The sequence below is a fragment of the Brachyistius frenatus genome, unplaced genomic scaffold, assembly GCF_029030835.1.
Source record: "Brachyistius frenatus isolate BFR_SWC_R1_liver_20210118 unplaced genomic scaffold, ASM2903083v1 Contig_315, whole genome shotgun sequence".
NCBI lineage: Eukaryota > Metazoa > Chordata > Actinopteri > Embiotocidae > Brachyistius > Brachyistius frenatus.
In genome coordinates, this window is record NW_027210914.1 from 205001 (window position 1) to 217500 (window position 12500).

Consider the following 12500-nt stretch of genomic DNA (forward strand, 5'->3'; position numbering starts at 1 on the left):
TGGAGTCACGGAGCTTCACGGCTCAGAGCTGAACCCAGCAGCAGGTGAGTCCGCAAACCTTGAAACTGTCTGGGTTGAACAGCAGTGAACGGATCCTGATGACCGAGCAGCAAACGTTACATTCACATCGTTCATCAGCTGATCAATACCAGAGGAACAACAGAGTCAGGTTTGGACTGATGAAGAGGAAGACGTCTTTATAAACATGACCCGTTTGTCTGTGAGTCAGAAACTTGTTCCTCTCAGAGGGAAGCTGGGGAGTTACCATAGCGATGGCAAATGAATCAAATGTTCAATGAGCTGCCAGTCAGTGGTGTGATGAGATCAGCAGGAGAGTTTTGTTCCAAAGTGCATCGTGCAGCTCAGAAGAATCCAGATATTCAGAGAAACATCTGCCTCCACAGAACAGACACCGTCCATCTGTCTCCAGCAGGAGGCGTCACTACAATCCTCATCCTTTACATCACAGTTGAAGGCTGAAGATAAAACATTGAATCTGCAGCTCAGCTGGACGAAACACGTTTAAATCACGTGAATCAGAGACATTCTGGAACAAGACTCTTCGAACAGGAAGTGATCAATAAGAGCTGGAGGCGGAGCCTCTGCAGCAGCATCACGAACAGGAAGCAGCAGAGTTAGTTTGCGTGACTTCAACCCAGAGACAGACTGAGACTGTCAGAGAGGAAGAGGAGGAAGAGGAGGAGAGCAAACACATTCATAAGGAAGGAGAGAATGACATTAGCATCCAGGGGTTGCTAAGCAACAGATCATAAAACTGGTTTCTCTGAATGATGAATGATTGTTTCCTTTTAACTCGTACTCTTCCTCTGATAGTCTTCCTCAGATACTCTTCCTCAGATACTCTTCCTCAGATAGTCTTCCTCAGATACTCCTCCTCTGATACTCTTCCTCTTCCTCTGGGTTGGCAGTAAAGTGCTGAAGTGACGGAGAGCGTGTGATGATGACGAGGATGCTCTGAGATGAAGGTGACCTGCTACTGTCAGGTAAAAATAACAGCAGGTTTTCTTCTCTGATTGTGAGTCAGCAGGTTAATGATTCTCGGCCAGAAGTGGATCAGTAACGATCAGATTGAGTGTTGGATCATCAGAAGAACTAAAATGAAGGATTAATAATCCAGGATCAGTTATATGGTTTAACTAAACCTGAGTCAGGTTAGATCTGCAGCATCAGTTACCATGGCGATGTAGATCCTTCGATGTATCCTGGCAAGAAATGATCGAGCTTTATAGTCCTGAGAACCCAGAATTAAACCTGATGTCACCATGGTAACCACAGATCCTGTTTTGTAGTGCAGGCCTCAGGTGGACTGAAACTCTGATCAATACTAATCAATACTGATCAATAAGGATCAATACTGATCAATACTGATTAATACTGATCAATACGGATCAATACTGATTAATACTGATCAATACTGATCAATACTTTGAATACTGATCAATACTGATTAATACTGATCAATACGGATCAATACTGATTAATACTGATCAATACTGATCAATACTGATTCATATTGATTAATACTGATTAATACTGACGTCATTTTTGTTTTGTGACTTTGACTCCAAAAATAATCAGAAACAAAATAAAGATTAATATTTTTACCTGACAGCAGCAACAGACTGATTGATTGATCAGGACGTCAGCAGGATTATCAATACTTTGATTGTAGAGACAGAGATGCGGACAACAGAGGACGACAGACAGACATAAAGACAAGAGAGGGAGACAAGACAGACAGACAGTTAGACAGACCCACAGACAGACAGACAGACAGTTTAACAGACAGGCAGACAGACAGACAGACAGTTTAACAGACAGGCAGACAGGCAGACAGACAGGCAGGCAGGCAGACAGACAGACAGACAGACAGACAGACAGACAGACAGACAGACAGACAGACAGACAGTTTAACAGACAGGCAGACAGACAGACAGACAGACAGACAGACAGACAGGCAGACAGACAGACAGACCTGAGACTCCTCCATCAGTTTACATTTGAACGAAGCTAACAAAGTGTTACGACTTTATGTCTATTTTTTAGCTTGTTATTAACAGTCATTCATAATAATATTCATTATAATTATTATTATATTATAATTATATTGTATTATATTAAAGAGGAATGAACACGTCACATTTCTACACTTCAAGGTGTGCTGTTGTTGAACTGAAAACTAACTTCTGTCTGTTTAAAGTTTCATCACAGAAACATGAACATTTTTTATTCAGCTTTTCTTTACAGAAAGCTCACACCTGATCAGCACTATCAGATCAATAATTATAATAATGTCAATGTTCTCACTCACTGCCACAGAAACACACCACCAGGACTACATGGACACCGACCCCACCCTGCTGGACATTCACAGGTACCTGAGCGGAGATCCTTTGGGCGTGGCCACGCCGTAGCCTTTAGAGTCCAGGTTCCCGCCCACTTTCATGGTGTCACACGGCTTCCGCTGCTCGATGTACTCGTTCATGGAAGACTCAAGCAGGTACGCGTACTTCCCCTTCGACTTCCTCACTCGAATCACGCCCTCATTGGTGTTCTTGACGAACACCGACGGGTCCGTGCTCTTCATGTAGGACCACATCTTCTCAAACACTGCGATCTTTGACCGCTGACGGAGGACAAAACAACACGTTGTTTACCATCACCAGCTGATTGAGCTATAATTCTCCAGGAGGTGGAGTTAACTATACAGGAGGCGGGGCTAACTCTCCAGGAGGTGGAGCTAACTTTCCAGGAGGTGGAGCTAACTCTCCAGGAGGTGTAATACCCCCGTCAGTCCCCTAGAGGACACCGTGTCAGTGTCACGTTTTGACTTGTTTACGCGTCAAAAGTAAACACATGTATGAATGAAGTTAAACAAGGAGGTCATGTGACTTGAATAACGGGAGTTCAAATCTGTGAGTGAGCAAAAGTCAACGTGGTTTTATTTTAACGAAAGTTACAAGACGTTACGTAGCTTGCGTGACATAACATTATGTACATAAGATGACTTATTTGAACTTGAACAGGATGTTTTCCTGAACCTAACCACCTTCCTGTTAACACCCAGACAAAGTAAAACGTGAATCTGGCTCGGCGCCCTCTGGAGGCCTGACGGGTGTATTACACTCTAACTAACTAATTATTAACTAACTAATTATTATTATTACTGCAGTTTAGAAGAAGCTGCTCTCACAGATGTGACGTCTTCTCCAGAATAAGAAGAGAGTTTTACAACGACGTCAGGAAGAGATGTTGCAAAGTGCATCCTCACCCTGAAGAACTCCTTGGTGGAGCCTCCGTCCAGCGTCCCGTAGGCGATCTCCGTCTGCTTCGCCAGGTCCTCGGCACCCTCGATGGGCGACACCATCCTCTCCACGGTGAGGAAGGCTGCCAGGTTGGCTGTGTAGGACGAGATGATGATGAGGGTGAAGAACCACCAGACTCCGCCCACAATTCGCCCTGACAGAGACCTACGGGGACGGAGATGACGGACAGGACAGAGAGGACGGAGAGGACAGAGAGAGGACAGAGTAGACAGAGAGGATGGAGAGAGGACAGAGAGGACGGAGTAGACAGAGAGGACAGAGAGAGGACAGAGAGAGGACAGAGAGGACGGAGTAGACAGAGAGGACAGAGAGAGGATGGAGCGGACGGAGAAGACAGAGAGAGAACAGAGAGAGGACAGAGAGGATGGGGTAGACAGAGAGGACAGAGAGAGGATGGAGAGAGAACAGAGAGAGGATGGAGAGGACACAGAGGACAGAGAGGAAAGAGAGGATAGAGAGAGGACAGAGAGAGGACGGAGAGGACGGAGAGAACAGAGAGAGGACGGAGAGGACACAGATGACAGAGAGGAAAGAGAGGACAGAGAGAGGACAGAGAGAGGACGGGGAGGATGGAGAGAACAGAGAGGATGGAGAGAGGACAGAGAGAGGACGGAGAGGACGGAGTAGACAGAGAGGACAGAGAGAGGACGGAGAGGACAGAGAAGACAGAGAGAGAACAGAGAGAGGACGGAGAGGACAGAGAGAGGACAGAGAGGACACAGAGGACAGAGAGGACGGAGAGGACGGAGAGGACAGAGACATGTCCAGTTTATTGGGATAAAGAAAATCGAAGCATCTTACCACCCTGTTCAGTTGTGAGTAATTTTGGACATCTTTGTGATCATATAATCAATAATCATGCTTCAGCTACAACACGTGTCGCTGCTCGTTGGACACGCTACACGCGTGTCTCCTGCAGCAGGTGTGATGGCGGCGGCTCAGCTGCTGTCTGCACGTCACACACTGATGTTCTCCACCTGCAGGCTGAAGGTGACCCTCCGTGATGCTACATGCTAACGGGATGTATCTCACAGAAACACAGACTCGGTTCTGACCGGGTCCAGAACCTGAATATGAAGCGGTCGTTTAAAACCACAGAACAGCAGGACCTGTGATGTCATCAGTGGGCGTGTCTTATTTAAAAAAGAAAAACAGTGGAAGGAGAATAAAACATTTACAAACTGGTATTGGAAGTAAATATTTACAACGAAAAACAATAACATCCTGAAAAACAGCTTCAAGGTTCTGGAGGCAACACAACGGTTCCGGTACCAACTGGATCAAACTGGATCCAGAACCAGAACTGGATCCAGAACCAGAACTTGTCTGGTGGGGAAGCTGGAAATGTCCTCACAATCACGTTAAAACAGTGAAACACACTCTGATCAGGTTCTTGCAGAGTTTACATGTTGAAACTACAATGTCCTCACAAGTAGAGAAGAACACACACACACACACACACACACACACACACACACACACACACACACACACACACACACACACACACACACACACACACACACACACACACACACACACACACACACACATACACACACACACACACATCATGATTGTGTGTGACCTGCTGCCGGGTTCGTTGTATGTTACTGCTGCGCTCAGGCAGCTTCTATTCTGGATCGTGTGTGTGTGTGTGTGTGTGTGTGTGTGTGTGTGTGTGTGTGTGTGTGTGTGTGTGTGTGTGTGTGTGTGTGTGTGTGTGTGTGTGTGTGTGTGTGTGTGTGTGTGTGTGTGTGTGTGTGATCCTATATCACATCATAAAGCTACGTGTGTGTTGATGAGAACAAAATGTCTCCCGGTGCTTCATGTTGTTTATTTAAGAACAGACATTAAACTTTTAAACGTGTCACAGAAAGAAGAACAATGTTATTAAATTATGATTAAAGAATATCTACGTAGAATCTACTTCCTGTTTTCATCTGTGATGAACCAGAACATGTTTACATGTTTACCGTCAGGTGTCCTACCTGGGTGAGATGTCACAGCCCTGCTGCATGAAGGCTCCCAGAGAAAACCACAGAGAGTTAAAGATCCCAAAGTCGTTGGTGTGTTCTGGACTCTCCTTTTCCTTCTGCTGGTTCTGGTTCTGAGCTGGGGAGAACCCTGACCGAGCAAAGAACACAACGGTTATAGGTCCTGTTTACAGAAAGGAAAAAAAACATAAACAAGAAAAGAACAACATGAACAAGAAAAAACATTAACACAAACATGATGTGTCAGGCCTGGTGATGATGGTGATGATGATGATGGTGGTGATGAAGATGGTGGTGATGAAGATGGTGGTGGTGATGGTGATGATGGTGGTGATGATGATGATGGTGGTGATGAAGATGGTGGTGATGAAGATGGTGGTGGTGATGGTGATGGTGATGATGGTGGTGATGATGATGATGATGATGATGGTGGTGATGATGGTGGTGAGGATGATGATGATGGTGATGAAGATGGTGGTGATGATAGTGGTGATGATGGTGATGAAGATGGTGATGATGATGATGATGGTGGTGATGATGATGGTGATGATGATGATGGTGATGAAGATGGTGGTGATGATAGTGGTGATGAAGATGGTGGTGGTGATGGTGATGATGATGGTGGTGATGATGAAGATGGTGATGATGGTGATGATGATGGTGGTGATGATGAAGATGGTGGTGATGATGATGGTGGTGTTAATGATGATGATGATGATGGTGATATAGTGATGATGATGATGATGATGATGATGGTGGTGATAATGGTGATGAAGTTAGTGGAGATGATGATGATGATGATGATGATGATGATGATGATGGTGATGGTGATGGTGATGGTGATGATGATGATGGTGATGATGATGACGGCGATAATGGTGGTGGTGATGATGATGATGATGATGATGATGATGATGATGATGATGATGATGGTGAAGATGATGATGGTGGTGATGGTGATGATGATGATGAGTTACCTAGAGAGTGAGCGAGATCTGAGGATGAAGCCGGCAGAGCTCGTCGAGAGGAAGACGAGGGAACAGCTTCATCTTCATCGTCAGACTCGTCGCCCTGCCACTCGTACGGACTGAAGCGACTCACCTGGAAATAGTAAAAGTACTTCCTGTCTCACTGTGAGTTTCAATAATAAAAGTACTTCCTGTCCTGCTCTCCGAGGACAGACGTGTTTGTCTGAGTGCGGTGACCTCACCAGGAAGAGCACCACGCTGACTCCGATGTAGGCGAACACGATGCACATCCAGATCTCGTAGGCCAGCGGGTCGAGGAAGGAGAACACGCCGGGTTTGGACTTGGTGGGTTTTTTGATCATGATGGAGATTCCCAGAGACATGAAGGGTTTGGTGAAGTCGATCATCTGCTCTCGCACCAGAGTGATGGTGAGCGGCGCGACGGCCACGTCGGCCTTCTGCAAGGGGAGGAGACACGAGAGGCAGCTACTCACCTGCCTGTACCCCTGTTTTCAGAAGTTACAGCTGATTTTCAAAATAAAATGTTCCTTAACCCGGACTCGAGTTCTTTAAACTGTAAAATATGTAGTTCCCAGAGTTCTGCAGAGAATCTTTAAAGTGGACCATCAGAACCTCCTCGTTCCACTCACCCCGTACACCAGCTCTCCCACCATGCCGTTCCACATCTTGGTCTCGGCGTCGCGGGAGCCGTACTTCCCGTCGCCAACCAGCTCCAGTCGGTATGAGAAGCCGACATGTTTGGCGATTTCAGAGGCGAGTTCGGCGCAGTAACCTTCATACCGGTCGTTCCCCACCAGCTGCTCGTGGTTCTTCTTCAGCATCATGTAGGGAGCTTCCTGTGAGGACGGACGGAGACAGACGGAGACACATGGAGACACATGGAAACAGACAGAGACACACGGAGACACATGGAGACAACATGGAGACAACATGGAGACACGCGGAGACAGACAGAGAAACACGGAGATACATGGAGACAACATGGAGGCAGATGGAGACATACGGAGACAGACGGAGACACACGGAGACAGACGGAGAAACACGGAGACACATGGAGACACATGGGGACAACATGGAGACAGATGGAGACACACGGAACCATACGGAGACAGACGGAGACAGACGGAGACAAATGGAGACAGAAGGACACAGACGTCAAAGGTTCCCATTGTGGATCAACAAACCATGAGGATAAATTAAAGGTCCAGTAATGTATAAACTTCTTTTCAGATCCTAAATCAGCTCCAGCTGCTGTAAACGCTGTAGAAGAGTCGGAAGTCTCCGCCCACAGAAACACAGCTTGTTATCAACCATTGAGCTGTTTGGACTTCCTGTAAGTTTGTGTTGTCACAAACTCACAGTGATGTCACATGTCCACCCTAAACACAGAAAAAGAGCGGCAGGGAGGAGGTGGAGAACTGGACTGGAGATAAAGGTGGAGATAAAGATGGAGATGGAAATGAAGATGGAGATGGAGATGAAAATGAAGATGGAGATGGAGATGGAGATGGAGGTGGAGATGGAGATGGAGGTGGAGATGGAACTGGAGATGGAGATTAAGGTGGAGATGGAGATGGAGATGGAGATGGAGATGGAGATGGAGATGGAAATGAAGATGGAGATGGAGATGGAGGTGATGAAGATGAAGATAGAAATGGAAATGGGGATGAAGATGAAGATGGAAATGGAAATGGAAATGGAGTTGAAGAGGAGTCTCACCAGGATGGTAGTGACCACATAGGTTCTATTCTGCAGACCTGCGAAGTCCTCGACGACGGGTCGGTACACGGCTGTGTTCACGTAGCCTCTCTTCTCGTTCCAGTAGCCGATCTGAAACGCAGAGGAACTGTTTTATTAAAATATTTTAATAACCCAACCCTAACCCAACCTTAACCAACCCTAACCCAACCTTAACCAACCTTAACCAACCTTAACCCAACCTTAACCCAACCTTAACCAACCTTAACCCAACCTTAACCAACCTTAACACAACCCTAACCCAACCATAACCCAACCTTAACCCAAACCTAACCCTCACCTTCCCCTTCCCCTAACCCTAACCCAAGGATGTCCAAATTACTCATTAAAAACCTGCAGCTGATCCAAAACGCTGCAGCAAGAGTACTGACGGGATTTAACAAAAGAGATCATATTTCTCCAGTTTTAGTTTCTCTTCACTGGCTTCCTGTGAAATCAAGAATAGAATTTAAAATTCTCTTGATGACTTACAAAGCCCTACATGACCAGGCTCCATCATATCTTAGAGATCTTATAGAACCATATAATCCTAGCAGAGCACTTCTCTCTCAGTACGCTGGTCTACTTGTGGTTCTTAGAGTTTCCAGAAGTAGAATGGGAGGCGGAGTTTCAGTTTTCAGGCTCCTCCCCTGTGGAACCAGCTCCCAGTTTGTGTTGGAGTGGCAGAAACCCTCTCTAGCTTTAAGATTAGACTCAAAACGTTCCTTTTTGATAAAGCCTATAGTTAGGGCTGGCTCAGGTAGACCTGAACCAACCCTTAGTTATGCTGTTATAGGCCGAGGCTGCTGGAGGACCTCGTTACATGCTGAGCTTCTTTTCTTTCCTCCTACTCTTTAACTGACTCATACCTCACCATCTTTTTCTCTCTCAGTTTCTTCTTGTTATCTGTTGTCTCCATTCAGTTCCTTCACTCGTGTAGTTTCTGTTCTTTCTTTTCCAGATGTCCCGTCATGGAGCTGCATGTCTCTGCTCTGTGATTGTCGTCTCCACCAACAGTTCTTCTCTTCTATCTCTATGCTGTCCTTTTCTCTCTCTGCTCTCCTCTCACCACAACCGGTCGAGGCAGATACTCCGCCCACCTCTGATCCTGGTTCTGTTAACAGATGCTCCGCCCCCCTCTGATCCTGGTTCTGTCAGAGGTTTCTTCCTGTTAAAGGGAGTTTTTCTTCCCTCTGTTGGAGGTTTTTCTCCCTTGAAGAGGAGTTTTTTTTCCCTCCTAGCTTATGTGGGAATTGTTGAATTGTTGAATTGTTGAATTGTTGAATTGTTGTGTTTCTCTGTATAATATTGTAAAGTTCTGCTGTAAAGTGCCATGAAATAACCTGTGTTGTGATTTGGCGCTATATAAATAAAATTGAATTGAATTGAACCTAACCTAACCTAACCTAACCTAACCTAACCTAACCTAACCTAACCTAACCTAACCTAACCTAACCTAACCTAACTCAACCTAACTCAACCTAACCTAACCTAACCTAACCTAACCTAACCTAACCGGCAGAAAGTCTGTGTGGGAACCACACACTGTACCTGAAGGAGGATGTCCTTTAACTTTAAATGTCCCCTGAAGACAGGACTGAGAGATGTCCTCTAAAGAACAGTGCCAGCAGAACTCACAGAAATGTCTTTCTGTTCAACAGGAAGCTGCAAGTCGGTAGATTTTACTGCAAAAAAAATGCTGATTTCATCGATTATCACACCTTTAATCGGACAGCAGGGACGTAATTACTGAGAAAACCTGCAGACTCTGCAGACTCTGCACCAGACTCCATTTAAAAATCTGAGAATTTAACAGAAGAACAGCTGCACCTTCCTCGGCCCGGTGAGGCTCAGCTCCATCACTGTCAGCGTGAAGTTAGTGCGATGACCACGCTCATCAAACTGGACATGTCCTGTCAGTCCCTGGAGACGCACCTGGAGACACAGACAGAGAGAGACACAGAGAGACAGACAGTGAGAGAGACAGCAAGAGAGCGAGAGAGAGACTTAGCGAATGTCAATACGTTACTGTGTGTGTTACTGTGTGTGTGTTACTGTGTGTGTGTGTACCTGCTGCAGGGCTCTCTGGATGTCGATGCCCTGCCCCCACGGAGCCGGCGGATTGGCCAGACACTCCCCAGCGTTGCCACGGCGAGAGATGTCGATCCGCTGCCGCCGCAGGTTGTGGAAGGCCGTCGCCATGACGCTGACGCCGTCGTAGGTCAGAGCTCCTGTGTACTGAGAGAGGAGGTTAGAGACAGAGTGTGAGTGTGTGTGTGTGTGTGTGTGTGTGTGTGTGTGTGTGTGTGTGTGTGTGTGTGTGTGTGTGTGTGTGTGTGTGTGTGTGTGTGTGTGTGTGTGTGTGTGTGTGTGTGTGTGTGTATGTGTGTACCCGGAGCCTCCTGCGGGTCAGTTTCAGGTCCTTGCTGTCGAAGTCCATCCAGTCCTGGTCGATCTTCTCCACTGTCGGGTCGGACCGGTTCACCAGCTGGAAGCCCGTCACGTTCGGACCGAGGTTCTGGAACTCTGTGACGTTCAGGTCCATGAAGCCCTGACAGACACACACACACACACACACACACACACACACACACACACACACACACACACACACACACACACACACACACACACACACACACACACACACACACACACACACATGAAATGAAATGTAATGTAATGAAATGAAATTAAATGTAAAGTAATGTAATGAAATGTGATGTTTCTCTGGTCCTAATCCAGTTCAATATAAAATAATGACATGTTGGTGATGAAGAATTCATAGAATCAGTCTGAGTGATGAAGATAAAGATGAAGATGATGACCTCACCAGGTTGGTCAGGATGTAGTGGTAGTTCTTCAAGTTCCTCCTCTGAGCAGCCATCTGAGGAGGAGACGAGACAATGAAGAGGAGTGACACACTCAGCTGTTTGTCTGTGTGTGTGTGTGTGTGTGTGTGTGTGTGTGTGTGTGTGTGTGTGTGTGTGTGTGTGTGTGTGTCTGTGTCTGTGTCTGTGTGTGTGTCTGTGTGTGTGTGTGTCTGTGTGTGTCTGTGTGTGTGTGAGAGAGTGTGAGTGTGTGTATTTGTGTGTCTGTGTGTGTGAGAGAGTGTGTGAGTGTGTCTGTGTGTGTGTGTGTGTGTCTGTGTGTGTGTGTTCCTAACAGCTGTTAATTGAAGGCTCAGTTCCTCTTTGAGGAATTAATTGGTCATCTTCATCATCAGTGAGAGAAAGTCGCCTTGCATTCATGAGTCGACTGACAGGAAGAGGAAGAGGAGGAGATGAAGAGGAGGAAGCATGTGTTGGCTCCCTCTCCCGCTCTTGATGAGCCTCAGTTGATAAACTAACAGCTGCTGCTGAGGAGGAAGAGGAGGATGTTTGAGCCTCCTCCTCCTCCCCCTCCACCTCTCCCCCTTCTATTCCTCCCTCTCCTCCTCCACATCCACCTCCTCCACCTCCTCCTCCTCCTCCACCTCCTCCCCCCTCTCCTCCTCCCCTTCCTCTTCTTCCACCTCCCCCCCCCCACCTCCTCCACCTCCACCCCCCTTTTACCAGTTTCAGGATGGAGTTGAGTCTCTCCAGTTCACAGTCGATGACGACCTGGAAGTCCTTCTTGAAGTCGAGGTCAGCGAGCGTCTTGAGGAACGAGGCCTCGGTGAGCGTGTCCAGGTTCACCGAGGTCACCGTCCAGCCGCGCTCCGCCGCCGTGTCCAGGATCCTCTGCAGCACCGACAGACCTGCGGGACAGACGGTAAGAAAACGGGAGGAGACGCTGAGGACGGAGGACACGAAGAGCTGATCTGATTGTTTTCTAGAAGACTCGTGACGTCTGAAACTTCAACACGGTTTTATTTCTGCGTCACAGCTGTGATTGGATGAGGAACATAAATAAATGTCTGTGATGATGAAGAATCATCTGACAGGAGATGAATCTCAGGCAGGCAGTGACATGTCGCAACCTGCAAGACTTGGCGCAGGGACGAAGAACACGGGATAACAAACATGTTTAATGAGGTCAAAGTTCATCAGATCATCCTGCAGTCCAACATGAAGAAACCACCTCGTGTTTGTCAGAGAACCTGCAGCAGTGTGTGTGTGTGTGTGTGTGTGTGTGTGTGTGTGTGTGTGTGTGTGTGTGTGTGTGTGTGTGTGTGTGTGTGTGTGTGTGTGTGTGTGTGTGTGTGTGTGTGTGTGTGTGTGTGTGTGTGTGTGTGTGTGTGTGTGTGTGTGTGTGTGTGTGTGTGTGTGTGTGTGTGTGTGTGTGTGTGTGTGTGTGTGTGTGTGTGTGTGTGTGTTGTGTTTGAGTGTGTGCGTCTGTGAACACAGTTCATCGCTGCGTCCACAAATGATGTTAAAACTCTCCAAAGAAGAAACCAGATAGAAACATGATCCAGAAACACCGCCGCCTTCTCTGGACCGAGATCATTG

The 12500-nt window shown here is 46.9% G+C and overlaps 1 protein-coding gene across 7 annotated transcripts in view; it reads right to left on the minus strand.

The window, feature by feature from the left end:
• The window catches only part of LOC138635530 (glutamate receptor 1-like), a 40041-nt gene that overhangs the window by 9145 nt on the left and 18396 nt on the right, over positions 1-12500 (minus strand). For 5 of the 7 annotated variants that reach the window (XM_069723048.1, XM_069723047.1, XM_069723053.1 and 2 more), the window contains 12 exons: positions 11625-11809; positions 10904-10957; positions 10463-10621; positions 10141-10308; positions 9901-10005; positions 8053-8163; positions 6963-7169; positions 6550-6770; positions 6322-6440; positions 5339-5507; positions 3293-3491; positions 2400-2647 (listed from right to left, as the gene is read on the minus strand). In XM_069723048.1, the coding sequence (XP_069579149.1) occupies positions 2400-2647; positions 3293-3491; positions 5339-5507; positions 6322-6440; positions 6550-6770; positions 6963-7169; positions 8053-8163; positions 9901-10005; positions 10141-10308; positions 10463-10621; positions 10904-10957; positions 11625-11809 (1945 nt within the window). The remainder of the gene's footprint in view (positions 1-2399; positions 2648-3292; positions 3492-5338; positions 5508-6321; positions 6441-6549; positions 6771-6962; positions 7170-8052; positions 8164-9900; positions 10006-10140; positions 10309-10462; positions 10622-10903; positions 10958-11624; positions 11810-12500) is intronic. The other 2 variants (XM_069723050.1, XM_069723049.1) reach the window with 1 other exon arrangement.